Source organism: Ornithorhynchus anatinus, chromosome 7 (assembly GCF_004115215.2).
Source record: "Ornithorhynchus anatinus isolate Pmale09 chromosome 7, mOrnAna1.pri.v4, whole genome shotgun sequence".
Classification (NCBI taxonomy): domain Eukaryota; kingdom Metazoa; phylum Chordata; class Mammalia; order Monotremata; family Ornithorhynchidae; genus Ornithorhynchus; species Ornithorhynchus anatinus.
In genome coordinates this window covers 9,522,771-9,544,905 of record NC_041734.1, presented here as the reverse complement: position 1 = coordinate 9,544,905, position 22,135 = coordinate 9,522,771, and the positions used below count along the sequence as shown (strand labels likewise).

The following is a 22,135-nucleotide window of genomic DNA, read 5'->3' as shown; positions in this document are numbered from 1 at the left end:
ACGAGATAAACAGATCCCACAAGGAGCTCACAGTCTTAAGTAAGAGGGAGAATGGATACTGAATTCCCATTTTGCAGATGAGGGAGCTGAGGAACAGAAAAGTCAAGTGACTTGCCCAGGTTCGTGCAGCAGGCAAGCAGCGGGGCCAGAATTAGAACCAGGGGCCTCTTGATTGATTCATTTGTATTTATTGAGTGCTTACTGTCTGCAGAGCGTTATACTCAGCTGTTATACCAGGCCCATGCTCTAGTAAGCACTTGATAATTATTTGTATTATTTACATACAGATGCATTTTAGAGGTTCTGAGGATGGCAGTTGCTGCATTTGAACCTAGGTTTTGCCACCTGGATTGTGCCTCTGCCATAAGCTAGCTTTCCCCGCCGTGCAGAGCATTGTAGTAAGCACTTGGGAACGTACAGTAGAGTTGGTAGGCAGGATCCCTGTCCACAAAGAGCTTTTGCCTAGACCAGCTGGGTCTGTCCCTTAACTAGATAGCAACCCTTCCAGATGCATCAGAAAACATTCTGTAACCGGATCTATTCCATGTGGGGATTTAAATGTACAAGCAAACGGGTTAGATTCCACCAGTACCGTCTTTACTGTCGTCAAGTGAGAATACGCACTTACTGAGCCTTCAGAGGATTTCAGCCTGCCAGTCTATAAGGGGAGCAGAAAGATGAAGGCACCCAGATTTCCCTATACCGAGCTCTGTAAAGCCGAGTAAGAAGATGGGGTATGGTTTTGTATGGCATCAGTTGGCTGGTTTCCCTGTAGTCGTTTTAGGACTGCTGCCCCTGAAGTCCGACCAAATATGAACGTTATCCATGGAATATAGCAAAGCGCAAATGGGCCATCATGCAGCCGAAGAGTGATGTGTATTTCTTTTGAGTGAACGGAGACTAATTGTTCATCCCTTCCTGCCGTTAAAGGGTGGGCAGGTTATTCATTTAAATTGTTAGGGGAGGCTGCCTTGGCCTAGAGGAAAGACCATGGCCCAGCTAGGAGAAAAGAATACTATTCCCAGCTCTGCTTCTGGTCTGCTATGTGACTTTGGGCGAGTTTCTTACCCACTCTGGGCCTCAGTTTCCTCATCTGTTACTGGGGATGAATCCTGTCCTCACTCCCTTTAAAGGAGGGGGACTGTCTGTACCCCAGTAAGCACTGAACAGATAAATACCAGTATTGTGATTACTTTAAATTGTCTGAATTGTATATAACTATGCTGTCTGTGATCCCCATGCAATTGAGAGTTGACTGTTTTTAGAGACTCTACGGTATTTAAAGAAACTGTTGTATGTTTGAATGCTGAAATATAATATCCTTCATTTGAACGTGCTCCTCTGCACTTTAGCGTTTCCCAGAGCATTTTTTATCTCTCTGTATACATTTCTTTGTAATTGAGAACTTGTGAAGCTTATGCAAACAATTTGTGCACAAATGCAATAGATTTTGCAGGATTTAATGTTAACTATTCACGCTGGTTGCTTTGGTTATTCGTCCACACTGGATTTCATGATGTTGAAGGTCTCTTTTGTGTTTATTCTTTTGTGATTTCAGTAAATCTGTCCACCTGGATTCATGAACTGTAATTTGGCAGATTAAATAGATTTATGTTTTCTTCTTTCTTCTTATTTAAATTTGGTTTCTTTCTCCCCCCCCCTCAACTGGAGAGGGAATAACACTAGTTTCTTTAAATATGTATTTTCTGCAACACGTGTTTTAAATCAGTTGTTTTTATTTGCCAGTTTAGTACTTTAGCCACTTTCATATTTTCAGAGTTTTAATGCATTTTGAAACCAATCACAAGTTATACAGCATATGAAATCAGCGGCAAGATGTATTTCCTTGGCGATCTTGCAGTATGCAGCAATGTTCCTTTTAGCTCTTCCCGGCATAAAACACCACCATTAACAATTTGGACTGTTTACAGGTGCACTTGAGTCATGTGGTGCAAAATAGGGTGAAGTTAAAATTAGCTGATGTTTGCTGCGCTAATCAGAACAATTGCAATACATTATGTGAAATTCCTTTCAGTGGAAACACATAAAACTTGATGTTTCTCTACATGGAATGTCTCATTTAACATAATGATTGCAAAGGAAGATTTGGGTCATACTTTTGACTCTTTACTTTGTCAAAAGTCAATCCATTATCTTTAAAAATATTTGCAATAAAAGAAAAACATAGGCAATTTTGTTTTGTCTTTGCGATTGTTTTTAAGAAACAACTTTTCTAAGGGGCAACCTCGAAACAGGCCTGTACACTTCTTTGCCGGATTGCGGTCTGCTGCGAGTGTCATCATCTCTGCAAATTTCGTGTTAGGGAAAGTGGTAAATCCAAATCCGTTTGGGCCGAGGAGGGGTTTGGTAACACAAATACTGCGATTCCCTGTTTAGCAGGGGGTTTAGGTGGCAAATTTGAAAACCCAGCCCATGTTGCTCATTCAGAAAAGTGTTTTGTGTTGTATCATTCTTTTCTTGTCAGCCCTCATGTCCTTGCAAGGAGATGAGGATAGGAACGAAGCCCTGGAAAGCAGATGATAACCCTGACCTCCTTTCAGCCACGTGGGCTGCCAAACAATTGTCAGTGTCGGTGAGCGGGCTCCAAACCCTGCTCTTCAAAGCAGACTGCATTTGGAGTCGAGGGCCGCCAAGTCTTTTATGTGTAGAGGTTACAGTCTGTAATTATCATCCATTTCGAAGGTTTCTGGAAGATTTATCTGCAGGATGCCTGGCTGAGTGTCTTCACCAGAATAAAGTTGTTCAGTTGGGTCCCGGGGGTACTTTCAAGGAGTACCGCAGTGCTCTGTAATGGGAGAATTATGTCGGCTTGTATTTATAATGTACCGCATGCCTCGTTTCCTTTTTTCCCCCTCCAGTGATTGCCATTGATATCGATCCCGTGAAGATTGATCTGGCTCGCAACAATGCCCAAGTGTATGGGGTAGCCGACCGGCTAGAGCTCATCTGCGGAGACTTCCTGCTGCTGGCTCCCAACTTAAAGGCAGACGTGGTGTTCCTCAGCCCGCCGTGGGGAGGGCCCGATTACGCCACCGCAGAGATCTTTGACATCCGAACGATGATGTCTCCTGATGGATATCCTTTCGGAGTCGGTGTCGTGATTCCTCACGGATCATTTGAGCCGGTTCCACTTTATTGCAGAACTAGGAAAATGGGATGCGAGCCAGTTTAGCTGCCAGCTAGAAAATAGAAATACCAGATTTATTGTTTCTGGACGGTGTCGTATCAGCCTCGGGGAACTGGACGTCAAGGGCAGGTTGACTTAAGGGTTGGGCATTTTGGGCGTCTGGAGACCAGTCAGTTTCCTCCAGCTAAATAAATTTCTAGGGTCTAAGCGAGCTGCACTTAATAGAAAATAGGAACCACCTAAGGGTGGTCTCCTCGGTAGGCTGGGGGAAGCAATTACTCGTCTTCAGGCATTTCTTCTCGGAAGCTTGTCAGCTGAAGAGTTCTTTCCCAGGCTTTCACTTCCAGAGGGAAAAGGAGAAAGAAGTTGCAGCCTACTGTGCTCTTCCTAATAATAGCTACTCTTGGAGTTGTACTTTTTTTCCGTGGTTCCTCTTTCAGCCTCTGTGGCCCTTCTCCGTTGCGGCGTCCGAGCCATCCCTCCCCTGCTTCTCGAGGTCCCCCAGGTTTAGCCGGCTGCTCAGATTGGGTGAGCTGGCACAAATGAAAGATAAAGCTAGCTGAAAACTCAGTTTTTGCTTAACTCTGACCCCTCTTCTCTATATGAGTCTATTTAGTCACTCTTCTGTCTTCCCAGCCCTGAGACCTCATCCCAGGTAACTCCCGTCCTTTTTTTTTTTACCTCCCCTCCCCAGGGCTCCGACAGCCTTTCTCGGTTCCCTGGAAGAGCCTTTGAGGGTATCTTCCCAACCGTCCTTTCCCTCAACCAGTCGTCTACGACTCTTTCCAATACTGAAGCGAATTACTCACCGCAAGAGGAAAGCTAGATAAAGAATTGCTGCTGTTCTTCACAAACATGGGAGACTTTAAAATGTGTGTGTGGCGGGGGAGGGTTGCCCTCCCCCTAAAACATCACGGTATTTGCATAACGGTTTAAGGACTTGCTATTTGAAGGGAGGAACAACTATTTGCCTGGTTTTTCCTCTTGGTCTCTAATTTTTGTGCGTATTGGTTGGAATGAGGCACCAGACTGACAGGCTCCAGAAATAGGCCTGTGGGAGGTAGAACTTCAGGAATTCCAAAGGACTCCAGCCTGTGCGGGCAACTTCAGCTCCCCAAGGTAGTGGAAGACAACCACAGGTAAATATTCCCCCTTTAGTAAACCCAGATTGTTTACCGAGGAAGGCAGCAAACAAGTGAACCAGCTAGGATTGGAACCCAGGTCATCTGATTCTCAGGCCTGTGCCTGGTGGGGCATATCCTTTCCTCTTCCCTCTTTCACCTTTTCCTATATATAAATAGAACATGGTGGTTTTATTTTGGGCTGACGTGGTGGAGTAGCTGGTAATTGCCTAAATGAAGCGTCCTTTGTCCCAAACCAACCCGGGCTGTAATATTTTTTTCCTTTACTCGTCTCCACATTTGAAATCTTCAGCCTATCCCGGAAGATCACTAACAACATTGTGTATTTTCTCCCTCGAAACGCTGATGTTGATCAGGTAGGTTGCAGGGGGTTTGCCAAAAACTCCGCGTTTACCTGTCGGTAATATTTCACTGGCATGTTCTCTGTTGAGTCAGATAATGTTTGCAATGCGGAGTATATTCATTTTGAAATGACAGGTAAGTGATCTAGCACAACACGTTGTTTAGGGAGTTTAATAAATGGTGTTGAAATTGCAAATGTTCCTTCTGCTAAACCCTGCAGATGTATTCATTCATTCAATCGTATTTATTGAGTGCTTACTGTGTGCAGAGCACTATACTAAGCACTTGGAATGTACAATTCAGCAACAGATAGAGACCATCCCTGCCCAACGACAGGCTCACGGTCTAAAAGGGGGAGACAGACAGCAAAACAAAACAGACGGGCATCAATGCCATCAAAATAGATAAATAGAATCAAAGATGTATAAACAATATGCAGATCTTTTTGGTTGTTACGATTGCGGAATACAAGACCGGTCTTTGGAAGAGACAAGTGACACCTAATACAGTTTCCCCCAAAGGGATTCCATTTTTTAAATTACAACAAACACCTACAGACAGTCAGATACCACTCCAAACACTGGAAAGAGTGCAAAGGAAACCAATTGTTTCGCCCTTTCTTAATTTGATCTCGTACAAATGGACACTGTTTCCTTCATTTCGTTTGATACAGAGGTGTGAGTCCGAGGAGGATCGCAGGAGTCCTGGGCCTCGTGAACGCAATCTTGATTTTTTGCCACAATTTCACATCTGGGATAGCGGGCAGACAGAAACAAGACACTTGGTTTAGGGCCGAATAGTACCCTGACTCGGTTTTGGGAACTTGAGTAGAGCAGAATGGAATTCTGGCTAAGGGTTTAGTCGTGCATCCCCAGGGTCTATTTGAACTGGTCGCGAGCGAGTTCTTAAGCCAGAATGAATGAGAGATTTGAGGTATTCTCTTAACAGGAAGTTTGACCAGAGCCATGGAAAGTCAAAGCCCCAAAACTTAGCAGACTTTATGTCCTTCTCTTTTAGGGCATTTTCTTTGGGAAAAAAATCATTTGTATTTTTCCCTCGCTATCGTCCTGTTCCTCCTTCTGAACCATTTACTTTTCACTCCTGCCCACGCACCCACCCACATATGAGACCCCCTCGTATTAGATTTTGAGGACGTTATAGTCTGTTGATCTTCCAAATAAATGCAAGTTCAGGTTGCACAATCCCATTCTTTTTTGATCCTTCTGCAATTGAAGCGCCAATTTTGAAGCGGCATTTATTTTTTTTTAGCATTTACTAGTACAATCGGCAGAGGGAGCTATTAATATGATGCTTTGGGCTTTAACCAACAGTTTTCCAATATGCAGTTCCCAAATTTCCCAAATATATGTTTATTCCTATAGGTCAATAGTTCTCTTCTTTTCTACTGAGGTTTTTTTTTCGTAGGTGGGCCCCAGAAATCATATTTCGCATCTGTTGGAATCTTTCCACTACAGACTAGATCACATCGATGGCCCCAAATGCTTCAGCAGATATTTCTGTAGTGAATTATTCTGTTCAGGCACGTTCTCTTCTTATCTGTAAGTAAATTATGTGTCTGTTTCCAGTTAAATCATAAACGCCTTGTGGGCAGGAATCATGTATCCTGTATCTGGTAGTATAATCTGCGCACAGTAGGCGCTCAGTCGATACTCTTGATTCATTAGTCTAGCTGATCATCCAATTGGAAAATTAATTAAGCCTTGCTTTTGAAAGAAAATGACACTCAGATCGATCGCATCAATCTGCTTCTTGTTACTGGTAATGTTGGGTCAGGGAGAAGGTTGAAATTGTTTGTTCAGTGCTTCACATAGGAGCTCAGTTGAAGGTTGAAGATGATAAAAGTGGAACGGAGCTGTAAAACTCCCAGGACGCTCACTTGTGCCGTTATATGTATTTTCACCATGTTTTGGTTAGGACGCTCTTCGGAAATTAGGGGACTCTCTTGTGACAAGGCTTGTCAGTTTGGGATATAATGTAGTGCAGTCATCAAAGAAACCGTTGAGCGTGCGTACAGCGGTGGACGTTATGCGTTCTACAGTGTGCGAAGACAGCCCTTGTATTGGAGGAGAACTGATTTACCTGGTTCGTGGTACTTGGCAAATGCACGCAAAAATCCGTGCCAGCAATCTCGTTGGCTCTGAAAGTATTCTATCGATGTCCGACGTGAAAAGTCTCCTCGGTAAAACGTAACCTCTTCAGGTTATGCAACTGGAAAATTCTCAAGGCCCGATTAACATCTTTTTAAGAATTAATGTTCTTAAAGCTGGAAGATCAAAATTCACCTCTTTAGTAACAAATTGATACAGGCATGCATTGAGTTGCGGTCATCCAACAATGTAGGCACCTAGGGATATAATCCGTGTAATTTGCAGTTTTATCTCAGCTTGCGTACACAATGTTATGTACAGTCACTGCAGGTACGTCCATTTCTTTCCCACTGTTGCCCTTCTCTGTTCCCTGTGACTTCTCTTTCCCCCTGAGGATATTTTCCAACCCCCGCCTCCCTCCAGCCCTCCAACATTTTTGTTTCTTTTGTGTGAACCAGCCCTTGTGCCTGCTGCTGGGTCATTTTCTGAATGGCCACTGTCCTCTCTCTCTCCTTCCTCTCCCCTTCCCCATCCCACTCTCTTCCTGTGGTTCTGGCCCGGCTGGGATGGGAAGGCAGTGTGCTGTAAACCAGAGGAAGGCGGGTTGGGGTGGGGGGGACCGCATCACTCTGGCTAGCTCAGACAAAGAAGGGAAGATGGAAAATGTAGATACGCATTGACCTTCCCTTGCCTCTTTTGACCGTGCGTGGGCTATTTTATACTAGATCAGCCAGTTGACCCCTGAGGGGTACTTTCCTTCTCCAGAAGTGAATAATCTTTTATGGTGGTAGGTTTAATCATCAAATTGAACGGATTTATTTGTGGAAAAGTATTTTTCTTTAAATGTATTTCCTTTATCATATGACCTAGCCACCTATTCCAGGTACACAAATCCTGTCAGACACTAAACTCCATCCATCCAGTCACAAGCCCCATTCTCCTAATCTCTCAGCGGGGTGACAGTGGAACTGAGTCTCATTGGCCCATTCCTTCTTTCAGGCTTATTTTAAACCATTTGCATGGCTAAAGAAGGGCTGGTTGACCAGGCTTAATGCCGATAACCTGGTTTAATGCGTCACTGGACCCCTGTCATCCTACTGTCCCGGGGCTGCCTAATATTGGAAACCCACACATTGCTCTTTGATAGTCTCGGCCCAATTTGTATTCATTCATTCATTCAGTATTTATTGAGTGCTTACTATGTGCAGAGCACTGTACTAAGCGCTTGGAATGTACAATTCGCCAACAGAGATGGACAATCCCTGCCCAATGACGGGCTTACAGTCTAATCGGGGGAAGGAAGGAAGGAAGTTGACAGTGGAGCCGATGCTATGTCCACGATCGGGACCTCAGCCCATTGATTCTAATCCTCCCCAGTGATCCGCTAATATCCACTATGAAATCTCTGGAGAAGCTTTCTTGAGCCCTGCTTAATCAGTATTTTCAGTGTACTCTTGAATTCTAGTGAATGCATAAGCCACCTTGAAAGCCTTAATATCGTTTTCCAAGTTAACTTTAAGGGATGCTCCGATTCCGAAATTCAGGACGTTAAGTGAAGCCAGTTTTAAAAACTAAATAGTAGTTTGTTTCTAGGTAAATGCGTGCATCCTTTCGGCGGCTTGGGAGAAGTGGTTAACCCTATGCAAATAGCCTGCTGGCTAACTTGAGTTCCGCCCCTTGCTGCGTAAAGCGAATTGCATTTGCTAGGCTCTTTACTTTTTAAAATTGGTTTTTCTCTGACCTCTAGAGGGAGAGACGATACCAATAAACGATAGAAAGGGAAAGACAAGAAACCAGACAATTTTTGAATAGTTTGGTTAGTTTTCCATTCAGGTGGAGAAGTGGTAAGAATCCTTCACTTTGTTCTTCAGGAAGTGCAGCGTACGTACCGTCGTGCCGGCCGATGCTTTAAACTGATTAGTGGGAATGATCGTTGCTTTTGTCTTAACAAAATTTCACAATAGTTTCTAAGACTTCATCAGGCAGATTAGTCCCAAAATTCACTGAAACTTGAAATGTTGCCTTGAAGATGGAGAACAGACCAGAGAATTATTTTCTTCCTTGCCCCGTTGTAGTTAGCGCTGTGCCCTCTTGAAGTATGAACATTCCAAGGTGGCTTAACTAATAATAATAATAGTAATGTTGTCATTTGTTAAGCGCTCACTACGTGCAGAGTACTGTTCTAAGCGCTGGGGGAGATACAGGGTCATCAGGTTGCCCCACGTGAGGCTCACAGTCTTAATCCCCATTTTACAGATGAGGTAACTGAGGCCCAGAGAAGTGAAGTGACTTGCCCGCAGTCACACAGCCGACAAGCCAGAGAAAGCGTTCTTAATTTGTGGCTGACTTTTGTATCTTTAATTCACCATTAGGTGCACGTGTGATCTGTGGTTAGCCGACGTGCACTACCATCTAGAAGCACGTGGATAAAGAGAAAAGTTGGTGAGGAGCGGGGTGAGATGTTTTGCCCCCCTTTTACTCAAAGAGGATTTGGATGAATTCAGTGATAAGGAGTCCATAGATGGGTTTAGAAGGTATGTCTGTATTCGGTCTTCTTCGATCCGATTTACTGAGGACATCGCCTAACGTTTCTCCTCTTCTTGGGGATAAGATTCGTATTAGTATACCTGCGCTTTTGGTAGTAGAGGCTGAAATTCCTACTCCCTGGTTCTGTTCATCAGTGGAAGAGAGAGCATGAAAGTGATAGTCCCTGTAAAATGCCTTAAATTGAGCAAAAGGAGGCTTGCTAGGTAAATACTGAATGTTTTGACTTCTGACAATCTCATTATTAAACCAATTGCCAGTAGATCTATTTTCTTCTTTTCCTAACCACCCATTTTAGTAGAAAGGTTACACTCGTGAAGCCGCTTTGAAGTTCACTTATTTTGCAGTTGAATAGCAGTTGTTGAATAGGGAGGGAAAAACCACATCTATTTTTGAACCTTACCCCAATCTCAATATCTCTTTTTCTGCTCTGGTGCACCCCACCTGTACCTTGTATTTAAATTACAGCATTCTGAAGCACTGTGGTCCCTCTGCAAGCCTTCTGCCGGGTGAGAGACCATCGCTCCTGTATTGGCATTCGGAAGAGCAATTACTTGTTTTTTTAAAACGGTTAATGGGCAGTTTTCACGTCATCGGAATGGTCAGTGGTAGGGAGGTCTTTGCTTGCCCACGTGGGTTTAATCTCTCCTTCCCGTTAACTGGCATTCTCCCCTTCTCCGCTTTCCAAGATCCCAATGGGCCTGTTCTCCTGAAGCCTGGATGCTCCGAGTCACGCCAGGCCCGCAGAAACCTCCACGTGGGTGCACACCATGAAGAATAAGCCCCAGGCTTCTTGTCTTCTCTTGCCACACAGGGAGCCTAGCATGGCTCAGTGGGAAGAGCACGGGCTTGGGGGTCAGAGGACGTGGGTTCTAATCCCGGCTCCACCACTTGTCTGCTGCGTGACCTCGGGCAAGCCACTTAACCTCTCTGGGCCTCAGTTCCCTCATCTGTAAAATGGGGATTGAGACTGTGAGCCCCACGCGGGACAACCTGATTACTTTGCATCTACCCCAGTGCTTAGAACAGTGCGAGGCACATAGTAAGCGCTTAACAAATACCATAATTTTTATCTAGTCATCTCTCTTGATAAGAGTAGACCAGCATCTCAGTTCTTCTCAGCATCTGAGAAGCAGCGTGGCGCAGTGGAAAGAGCACGGGCTTTGGAGTCAGGGCTCCTGAGTTCGAATCCCAGCTCTGCCACTTGTCAGCTGTGTGACTGTGGGCAAGTCACTTAACTTCTCTGTGCCTCAGTTCCCTCATCTGTAAAATGGGGATTAAGACTGTGAGCCCCACGTGGGACAACCTGATTCCCCTGTGTCTACCCCAGCGCTTAGAACAGTGCTCTGCACATAGTAAGCGCTTAACAAATACCAACATTATTATTATTATTATTATTACATAATCTTGGCCTTGGAAAGTACATAGGTCAACCGGTCAGAAGGTCAGTGCCCACTGCGAAAGTTTCCTTCACACTTCCCCTCCTTGCCTCGCTGCTTGTCCCTTTTCCCACCCCAACCTGTTCATTCCCAGCCCAGGATAGGAGGCCTGAGAGGGGATGCCCTCTGCATCCTCCCCCCCCGAGTCTCAGTTTGAAGTTTTCTTTCTTTCCCTTTCCTTTTTTCCCCCCTCGTCTCTTAGCAACAATAAAAAAGCCAGCAGCAGCAAAGTACAGAATCAAAGCTTGAAGTAGTGAGAAGCAGAGTGGCTTAGTGGGTAGAGCACGGGCTGAGAGTCAGAAGGTCGTGGGTTCTAATCTCGGCTCTGCCACATGTCTGCCGTGCGACCTTGGGCAAGTCACTTCACTTCTCTGGGCTTCAGTTACCTCATCTGGAAAATGGGGATTAAGAATGTGAGCCCTATGAGAGACAGGGACTGACTACCTCGTATCCACCTCAGTGCTTAGAACAGTGCCCGGCACCTAGTGAGCGCTTAACGGATACCTTTATTCCTATTACCAGTGGTTCCGGGTGCCCCGGATCCTAGATCCCGACCAGGCTGGACACCTGAAGCTGGAGTCGCGGCATTTTTTTCCTCCAGGGTCAGAAAGCCCAGTGGCCGGGAACAAGTGGAGGGATAGTTTGGTGCCTTCCCACCAAGGACCTCAGTGCTCTTCCCGCCCCGCCTCTTCCCGTCCCCTCCTACCGGGCTCATTACTTCCTTATGATCCTATTCAGTAGAGGACTGGTTTGGAATTTGTTCCTCACCTGGGGAGATGCGCCGCATCAGACCTGTGCATCCTCAGCATCATCTGAACAACCCGTGAGATCAGATTCTTGAAAAGACCAACTGATAAACCTCTGCAGTCGATTCGTTTCCCACAGTACGGTGAAGCACTCGGGAGACAATAGCTCTACGCTGAAAAAGGTACCGGGAGAGGTGACGCGTCTTCACCTCGCTGAAAGCCAAAGAGTTTTACGGCTCCACTCGTCGCAATCAAGATAAAGTTCAAAATAGTGTGTTTAAAAAAAAAACACGCCTCCATCTGCCCACTGCTTCGGTACCCACGTAGAGAAAGCTGTAATAGCTGGAAGTTACTGGGTTTGTATTCTCATCAGCTCACTGCTTATCTCTTCCCCCAAAACAGTTTCTATGAGGTGGAATCTTTCTGAGCCTTTGCCATTAGCACTCTCTTTAGAAAGAAACTTAATAATAATTACAATAGTGCTAATTGTGGTATTCAAGTGCTTACTGCCTGCCAAGTCCGGTAAATACAAGGTAATCAGTCCCCACACCAGGCTCACAGTCTGAGGAAGAACTGCTGTTGAATTCCCGTTACAGATGAGGTAATGGAGGCACAGAAGTAATCAGTGGCATTTATTAATAATAATAATAATAATGTTGGTATTTGTTAAGCGCTTACTATGTGCCGAGCACTGTTCTAAGCGCTGGGGGAGATACAGGGTCATCGGGTTGTCCCACGTGAGGCTCGCAGTTAATTCCCATTTTACAGATGAGGTAACTGAGGCCCAGAGAAGTGAAGTGACTCGCCCACAGTCACACCGCTGACAGGTGGCAGAGCCGGGATTCCAACCCGTGACCTCCGCCTCCCAAGCCCGGGCTCTTGCCACTGAGCCACGCGCTTATGGTGTGCAGAGCACTGTTCGAAGCTTCTGGCTCTGTTTTTGCCCCAAGGTCACACAGCAGATATGTGGTAGAGCTGAGGTTAGAGTCCAGGTCCTCTGACTCCCAAGCCCAGGCTCTTTCCACTAGGCCACCCTGCTTTGTTACAGTATTTGCCAGTCAGTCAATCAGCGGTATTTATTAAGCGCTTCCTGTGTGCACTCTACTAATCACGTGGGAGAGTACAACGGGGTTAGCCGTCAAGTTCCCTGCCCACAAGGAGCTTACAGTCTAGAGACGGTATGACCGACCGTATTATTCGTAGCCCTTTGAATGTTTACATTATGCTGTAAGAGTTACGAATTCAGAGACGATGCCTTTCCTTGATTAATTACAGAAACAAACCCTTAGCTTTTTTGAGGATGATTTATTATCCTCACAATACGACCTATGTTGCTTCTACCCCAGACTATTTAATACCGTTTCAGAAGGCCTGTCTTTTCAGTGGTGAAGGGAGAAGATAGGATCTAATCACTAATTGATGGTATTTACTGAGCAATTTTTTTTTTTCTGTATTAAGTGCTGTTGGGGAGCATTGAAAGGATCTAGCCCGGTCCTATCACCCGGGCCCTGAGCTAACCATTTTTAGGGTTTTGGTTTTTCTTAGGACTGCTTGACAAATGTCCTCCAGTTAATTGAAAATGAAATTAAATGAAATGAAAATGATTTCCCTCTAGAAAATGAAAAAGTTAGGAAAAGGCGGCAGAGGGAAATCAAGCAAATGACCCAGGCTTTGGGGATAAGCACCAGAGTCAGAAATCAAGCTTCTGTCTCCTGACTACCAATTTATCCCCTTTTATTCATCATTCATGGGAAGAGAATTCAAATTGCGAACACAGTGAGAAGCAACCCTATGAAAGACCGCTCCAGCCGGGATAACGATGGGCTATTTTCCATCTCACGTTTTCAGGACCTCCAAAATGAGCTCCTTTCCCTTCCTCTTAGGTAACTTGGAGTTTCCATTTCATCGGGCCCATTCGTTTTTGCCCGTCGTCTTTGGTTAAAGTTTGAATTGAGATGTGATTACGGGAACATATTTTCCCAATTTTCAACAGGTCTTGGTTTGAGATTCCTGCGTTGGGAGTGCTGAGAATATCTCCATTGGAATATATCCCTTTCCTATCAGAATGTTTAATGCCATGTGGCTTTACTTAAACCCCTGCCTGCATTCCAGGCTTTACATTAGACTGTTAAAAACCATAAAAAATCTGATTTAAAAACCAAATCTGTGATGAATTTAGGAAAAGTTTGTAGCTTTGTTCCTTTCACCACCATTTTCTTTTCCCTGTTTTTTTAAGGAACTAAAATAAATCTTGAAAAACGTTGAAGAAACCCTTTGATCTAAAGCACTCTGCACATGTGTACTTACACATATAGCCATTAATCGCTAAAGATCCAGGCCCTGTGGAACTGCATTGGAAAAGTCAAGAATGATGCATTAATCCGATAACATGATGGCTTAGTGTTCTTAACGTGTGGTGCAGCGTGAAACACAGGGATGGGAATTTGAACGCTTCAGTATCGATCAGTCAGCGGGGGCCAAGTCGTAGATTAAATGTTCGCACAGAAGGAGGAATCAGACTCCGTTTAAGTGAGGTCTGATGCACAGGCAGAAGTACCACATTCATTTAATTGCGGTGTCTTATTTTTACATCCCGAGCCAGTCGTGGCATCCAAAGCTAAGCTGTTTGCCATCCAGGGGCTCTTTTAGCGGCATCCTTCTCGGATTGAAGTAGAACTAGTTTAAAGGTTCGAAATAAACAGCTGAACCACCTATTAGAGAAACGGACAAGCGGTACAGAGAGGGGGGGAGATCCCGAGATACCTGCCTATCATTTCAGTCCGGCAGTGGAATTTATCAAGCACCTCCTGAGTGCAGAGCACTGGACGAAGCACTTAGGAGAGCCTAATATAGTAGGTAGACATGGCCCCAGCTCCCCAAGGAGTTTAGAGAAATAAAAGTTTTCTTAATCTGGAGTCGCCTTACCATCGGTCTCACTTTCATGAGACTCAATTAGCTTCTCACTTCGTTTCCCCCTGTGTAGAACAGTGGTGAATCCCCGTCCCAAAATGTGGCAGTGAGCATCCAGACCCCACCACTCCCACGTTGTACATCGGTCATCCCACCCACGCTTCACGAAACTCCAGCAAGACGGATCCTTGTTCCCCCTTGATCTGTGGGAGGGGAGAGGGTGTGGAATGGGGGCACACGCTGGCCCTCAGGAAAAATGGCCCTGATTAGACCCAGCCCTACTCACCCTAAATAGGGTCTAACTTGTAAAAGCAAAGTTTGATCGGCATCAATGCAGTAACTAACTGCCGAAGCCAGGAACATAAACAAATTCAGTTCTGACGAACGGGGCGGTCCGTGCAGGGACCCGGGCGTTCACAAGGAAGTCAGCAATCGTGCCTTATCCAGTTTGGCCGCAAACCTGGGTGCTGGTGCAGAGCAGGTCCCCTCCTCTGTTCGGAACCTCTTACTAGTAAATCCCGACAGTTGGGGGTGCTTACGCTATTTAAATGACTTGTAATAGGCGAAGAAAATGTAGGTTTGAACTCCTTGGGTTTAGCCGTTTTTGTCAGAGGACTTACCCTTGGGGATGACTCTGGGCAGAGTAAAGTTTTCCCCCCATAAAATTCCTTTCTAAAAAAGCACTTGTCCTGCACCCACAAATCCTGGGGTCTGCCCTTAGGGAAATGGGCAATAACCTCAAAGGAAATATGTTTTCCCTGACTGAGTTCAACAAATTGGCATTATTTAGTTAGTTTCACAGAAGATGGTTTCTAGCTATTTCAAAAAAAAAAAAAAAAATTAGCAATCATTCGCCTTTGGACCAAAACATGAAATGTAATCATTTTTAAGCCCTGTTAACAACCTAGTGAGCAGTTGACTATTTTGATAGGTAATTTTCTTTGTCAAAATACTAACTTTTCCTGTTTCTTGAAAAATAAGTTTAGCGGGTTTTGAAAAAAACAACAACAAAACGCAGCCTCATCAGCTTGCCTTTACTTACATAATTTTGCTAAACTAATTTTGTGAAATTTAGCTTCACTTGTTTGGCCTTAGTTGTGCGTGTTGTTTGTGGCCACAAAGATTAGGGTTTCAGTAAGTGTGTTTTTTGTTAAATGCGGTCTTACATTTCAGCTAGCGAAATGGAAAGGGATCGAGTTTTCAGATCGCACTTGCAGGAGAAATATGGCTCATGTAAACCCAGTTCTTCCAAAACGCAGAGGCTGCAGTCTTGCAAAACCCCACATTAAGGAAAACTCATCCTCTGGTTTTAAAGATGTCGGACATCGCATACATGCCCGCAAGGTGTACCTTCTGACACTGGCATTCTCAATAGGTTTGCATTTTTGGACAAACATTTCTTAATTGTTTAACAGTGCTCCAGCCAAAGCGCCTAGTAAATGCACACCGTCTTAGCGGTACAACATGCATTCAAGACAGTGATGTATCTAGCATTGTAATGCCCAAATAAATATAAAAATAAGGAGGTTATTAGGTAAAGTCACCAAATTCAGCTTTCTCTCTTGTGTATGTAACATCTCTTCTTAAATTTTTGGGTTTTCCCCCCTCCTTAGATTGTAGGCTCTCTGTGGATAGGGAATGCGTTAGTTATTCCGTTCTTCTTAGCGTTCAGTAATGGGCACTGCACCGAGTGGGTGATCGATAGATGATGACACTACCACTATTTATTCATTCAGTAGTATTTACTGAGCGCTCACTTTGTGGAGAGCACTGTACTAAGCGCTTGGAATGTACAAATCAGCAGCAGATGCAGTCCCTGCCCATTGACGGGCTTACAGTCTAATCGACTGTACAGTATTTCTTCCATACTCGGTCCTTTTCAGTTTCTCCCAATCAGTCCTGGAAATGATCTTTCTATGAAAGGTCAAATTTGGGAGTATCTCTAGCTCCCGTAAAATGAACTTCTACCGAGTAGATATCGTTTCTTTGAGCTAGCTGCAAGGACTTTGCGAGTTGGGGAAGAGTCATGCAGAATAGATACAGGAAAGTTTTTGTGTTTGTGATAGCAATCAGACACACCCAGGACCGGGCAGAGAGGACAGAAGCCTGTGTCTCATCCTCTGTGAATAATCTGGTTTCTGTGATAATGTCTTTCATATATTATTATTATACGTTTAACTTCCTAAGTGGGATCTTGTAGAGGGGTTTGTGTCACATATTTACTGGTAAGCTTTTAGTAAGTTTCCACAGCAGGCGGTTGCCCTGAGCTCTATCCATTGAAATAAAGAGCTGGGGCTATAGGGGTTTGGGAACGTCTCTAGTATTAAATTTAAACCCAAGGCATTTCACTGGTGAGACTGTTCTTCTTTGGGAAATAGGCTAAATGGAGCCTCATCAACTTTAAAATAAGTTTTTTAGCATTTTTTTTGGTGCTGTGCAAAAGGCAAATTGTTTTTATAATTACTGATTTTTTTAAAGAAACAAGCTTATTGCTTTTCAGCCCTCAGCATCTACGCGGCACAGCTTGTGATTCTTTTTCCTAATTGATTCACTTTTCACCTAATGCAGGAGTTGGGAATTTGCTTCAGTATTTGTGCATCTCTGACAGATTCTGTGAGCATGTATTCAACCCTTTCTTCCAGCATCAGCTGCTGGTTGTATGTTGTTGAAAGAACAGTCCCTAATTCTCACGCGGCATTATGTGACACCACATTACAGGCGAACTGAGTACACTGTAAAGGCAAAGGCAACTACCCATTTTTTGGAGTTTTTCAGTAGGAGATAAAAGCATAAACATAAGATTCTAAACGGTGCCGTTACTTGAGCGGGCTAATAAAAGCATAAACGTAAGACTGTAAACAGTGCCGTTACTTGAGCAGGCTAATCAATCAGTGGTATTTATTTATTAAGTGCTTACTGAGTGCAGATCACACCGTATTGGGCGATGGGGAGAGTAGAGCACGCCGGTCAGTATGGTTCATTCGTCCCAGTATTCCTTGTCCAAAAACGTTAGCAGAAAGCTTGTGGAACACCGTAAGCACTGTCCCACTCCATTACTAACCTGATTTCTAATAGCCCATTAAGGTTGCCTCATCTAGCGTCATTTGATTTTAAGTACTTAGGCATCCTTATTTGAAAGTGTTTGTTAGCTCTGTTAACTCTGCCAATTAACCCAACCTTCTGAATGAATTTTTGCTTACCTCCTCCCTCCCATCTGCTCTCCCAATAAACACCCTCAAATAATGAAAGTAACGGTCGTGGTTTCTCTGCCATTATAAATTGAAATTCACCTTATGTGAGTGACTGAACCCGTATAGTTCTCAGAATTTCACTGTTCCCACTCTGAACGGCGGAGGGGGGATTGTTCTCTGAAATGGAGAGACTAGCCTCTAAGTTCCTGTTAGTTTAGCCTTTTCGGTTAGTATGAATCCTCACATTTAAGACCACTAGGTTTTTTTCTACGTATCTACTTCTGGGAAAAGGGAAAAGGACCTTCGTTTGACCAGTGAGGTGACTCAGTTGTAAATAGCGGTTGTGCTGAAACTGAAGTGAGAGACGAGATTGGGTCTCCTGAAATTTAGATATCATCAATGCAGCGTGATTAATGGAATCTCTCAGTCTTGTTCCTTTTCACTGGGAAGAGGAGTGATACTACCGGCATAAAATGTGTGTACCCGCATTTTTCTCATCAGTGAGGGAATGTATGAACAAAGGAAATAAGGGGAGGAAATGAAAGCAGCTCTGAAGGCTTGAAGAGGCTTTAAACAAAGTCATATGAAAACTTAGAAAAAGAGGAGTAAGGTGTATTCACTCAAGTGCATAGGTCTTGCTTCTGTTCTCAGCAGAATGTTCTTTGTAATCACACTGTACTGATGAAAAGCTCATTTTGATGTGTTGCTAAAGATCTGGTTTTTTGAAAAAAATTTTCACTAAAGGAAACACCATTTCCTGTTTCAGTTACCATAAAACTTTTGATCAGAAGTTTCCTTTCTCCAACTTTTTCTTTCTATGTAATTAGTAATTGAATGTTGCTAAGGAAATATTGTATGGGAAAGGAACAATGTTCTGCTTCCCTTTATGACAGTACACTTCTCTCCACAGATGGTATTTCAGTTGTCTGCTTCTGTTATTGTTATAGCAATGACAATCTGTGTAAACTAAGTAAAAACCCCTACTCATTTCTGTCTGGCTTAATTTGCCTGTAGTCAAATCCTGCATTTTTATTTTTCCCTTTTAATTGCTCCAATTATGATTGTTTGCTATTATTCTACAGTCCCTGATTGTTTAGAGCTGAAAAACCTTGCAGGCTTAAGCCTCCAGAGAATCTTATCCAGCGGATTTTTAACGATTCTGAGTAAAACCAAGATGTTTCTTTTCCATATTAAATGGATGGTGCCCACAAACCTGCTGAACTGTGACGGTGAAAAGGTTAAAAGTGATTTGAATAGAAAATAAAAGGCACAGGCAGCGATATAGGTATGATTTATTTGATTTTGATTGATATATATTTGTGTATATATCAGCAGTGAAGAATATGCGCACCTAAAAGATATGGAGAAGGAAAGATTAGTTAAAGTAGAGTTCTTAGTAAGTGAAATTGGAGCAAAATTTCTGACCTTAGGATTTGAAGTCTTCCAAATCATAGCCACAGCCATGCCACGAAATGGAATGGATTTTTAATTAAATGATAATCCTCTTTAGTTATGTACATTTCCATTTAAAATTCTTTACAGAGAGGGACACGGAGGCACAGAGGAAACTTGGCCACATTGTCGCGAGAGAGTCGGAATTCATTTCCTCAAAATAATTCCCCATCCCCTTGACCCCCACAGCAGACAAGTGGGGGTGAGCACGCAGCAGACAGGCGGCATGACCATGCTATTAACGTGGGCTTATCTCTCCCATTGAACCCACATATTCCTCCGTCACTAAAACCTATCAGTTCAACCTTCGCAACGTCGCTAAAATCACCCAAGAAAAACCTAGGCTTTATCTCGTCCTTGGTGGGAATATTGGGGAACTGGGTCCAGCACACCTTACCAAAGTCCTAGTGAAAAATCTTTGAAGTAAGTTCATTAGTCACACATGGAAATCATCCGACAGCAATTTTTGTTACCGTGTTTTGATCCCGCATGAAGATATGACGAGTTTATCGGTTTTCTTAAAAGTCCTGAGCTGCTTCAGAGGAAATGGGTGAAATATTTGGATTTCTGGGGCAAAAAAAAAGATTGCCAGAAATTTAAGTTTCACTGTTGTTCTTCTCTCAAGGGTAGTAACAGCAAACGAAGCTAATCTTCAAAGTAATACATTAAAATACCAAATTTAGGAAGGATTATTTAACATTCCTGATTATTTGCCCTTTAAAAGTCCTGAGCTATTTATAACTGCTGCAGCTTCTGGTTTCACTTTAAATGCTAGGTTCCTTATTAGCAAGTAGTGGTGTTTGTCTCCCAAAATAACATCATAACTGGTAAGATTTTGTTTTGTGTTTTTTTGTTGCTGTTGTTTTATCTGTTACTGTAGTTTTAAACGTAATTGGTCTCCTTTTATATAATTTTGGCTGTTTTCATTGCCTTGTTGCAGCAGATGAAGTGCTAGGAATATGTTTTAGATAAATGTGTTATTTCTTCCCTGTTTCTTTAGCTCTGACTTGTTGCCAATAGTAAGATGAGGAAGTTCAACAAGTGTAAAACAAGCTTCTCAGTGATGCATTATGAACTCCACCTTCTAACAGCTGCTAACTTGGACGCTTTTTGATTTAAGACTTCCAAAATCGTCCCTCATATTACTTAGATTTTTCAGTAGATGTTGAATTGGTGTCTTGTGTGTCTGTGTTTGGGGAGCAATCTGAATGAAGTATGGAGAAGAAAGAATAATTGTTAATCTACAGCCCAGGTTTCTGGATTTTTTTTTTTGTTTTCCTTGAAAATACAACTTCAGTTTCTTAGGATGTTTCATTTACTCCATAACGGTGGCTCATTTCCCCACATTTGCAGAAAACTCATGTATGTTATTGCTTACCCTGCCTCACTAGAACACTCCTGCATTGAAATTAGGAGTGCTGAAAATTAGGACATAATCTCTAAAACTGCAGATTATTTTGTGGACGTCAGCCTAGTCCGGGGCTTGCTGCATTCATTCTTTGGCATGTCTCTGAAGTCACTCCTTCCATACAGTTAGCTGAATTCTGCCTGTAACAACTCTGAAAAAATAGAAAGAGGCATCCAGTGCGAATAGTATTTCATTGGTATTGGTTTACGTTATCGAAATATAAATTTGGTGCCGGGGTACATAGGAGGCATATCTATCAAAAAGCATTTTGTGTCCACTCATGATGCTTCTCTTCTGAAACGCCAACTCCCTTAATTACAGCCCTATTTCTTTTTAAGGAACTCAGAGTGCCTTACAGGTGACATTCTGAAACAAGACAGATGTAAACATCAACAAAAACTTAAATTAAGGTTTTGCCTGATACCTTAAAGCGCAGCTATGGGTTTTCTTTTTGTACATTTTTAGGTCTAGGTGTTAGTTAGGACCTAAGTAGAGGAGAAAAGCAGTACAAGGAAGCCAGGAGTCAAAAATCACCCTCCCGTGCACTTTGCGGCGACGCCATCAAAGTGTAAGGAACTGCAGGAGATACATACTACAAGTCAATACAGTTCTGGCCATTTAATGTTATTGTATAGAAGCCGTGATCCATCTGTTTTATTGCAGAATTGAAAAGTCAGCCTCTTCCTGTTATTTGATCAGTAATATGAATGAAAAGTGTGTTCTCAAACTGTGCTTATTTGTATGTCACTTTTTTCAGTTCCTGTTTTTTTGTGTGTTGTTTTTTTTTTTGTGGGGGGTGTTTAGGTGGCTTCCTTAGCTGGACCTGGAGGACAAGTGGAGATAGAACAGAATTTTCTAAACAACAAATTGAAGACAATCACCGCATACTTTGGTGACCTGATCCGAAGAGATGCCTCTCAAGCACCAGTTCCAGATGACATCCAGGGAGGGAGTGTGATGTAATGGTTACAGATCAGGCAATTCAGAGGACATGGATTTTATTCACATGTTCACCGGGAACTAATTTTGTGGTCTCTGCGTCATTTTCCAACATATAAAATAAAATAGATATGGCTTGGGCATCTGTAAAGGTGTTGTAAAGAAGAAGGTATTGGCCATAAAATGGTTTGAGATTAGCTCCGATTATTTTCACACTTTCTGTGCTGTAAAGTGCTTGTCTTTTTGTTTAACACACTCTTTTACATTTCAATATATCTTACTTTTTGTAATATATCTGTTGTTAATTGCGGTTCAATTTTGAAATTTTTGAAACTGTTGTTTATACCCTGCTTTTTCTATAATTACAGTGAAAGAAAGAGAAAATTTGTGTGGCTTTAATTACCATAAATTTTGTCACCCACACTCACTCTTCGTCCCCTTTTCCGACCACCCGTTCTGAAAAATATATTCGGACACAAATGCAGCAAAACACACTCAGATATACAGGAAACCAGGGACACAGACATACTGGCCCAAACACAAGAGCATTAGAAATGCCATCACTGAGTTAGACCGGTTATCCAGCCAGCCCAGTGTTCTGTGTTCAAACAGAGGAACCATGAGATGATGATCCTTCTTGACATCCATCCTGGTATTTTTATTTAGGTCCTACGGCATCCGTAACTTTTCCATCTCTGATCTTAACTGATGCTAATGTCAGGCCACAAAACTTGGGCTGCTGGGTGAAGAAGTGTTTCGTGGGGGT

General features: G+C 43.2%; 1 protein-coding gene across 2 annotated transcripts in view; it reads left to right on the top strand.

The window, feature by feature from the left end:
* Window positions 1-21,753, top strand: part of TGS1 (trimethylguanosine synthase 1) — a 43,129-nt gene extending 21,376 nt beyond the window's left edge. For both annotated transcript variants that reach the window (XM_029069258.2, XM_029069259.1), the window contains exons 11-13: window positions 2,880-3,096; window positions 4,568-4,646; window positions 21,235-21,753. In XM_029069258.2, coding sequence (XP_028925091.1) covers window positions 2,880-3,096; window positions 4,568-4,646; window positions 21,235-21,393 — 455 coding nt within the window. In that variant the 3' untranslated portion in view covers window positions 21,394-21,753. The remainder of the gene's footprint in view (window positions 1-2,879; window positions 3,097-4,567; window positions 4,647-21,234) is intronic.
* Window positions 21,754-22,135: the final 382 nt, after the last annotated feature.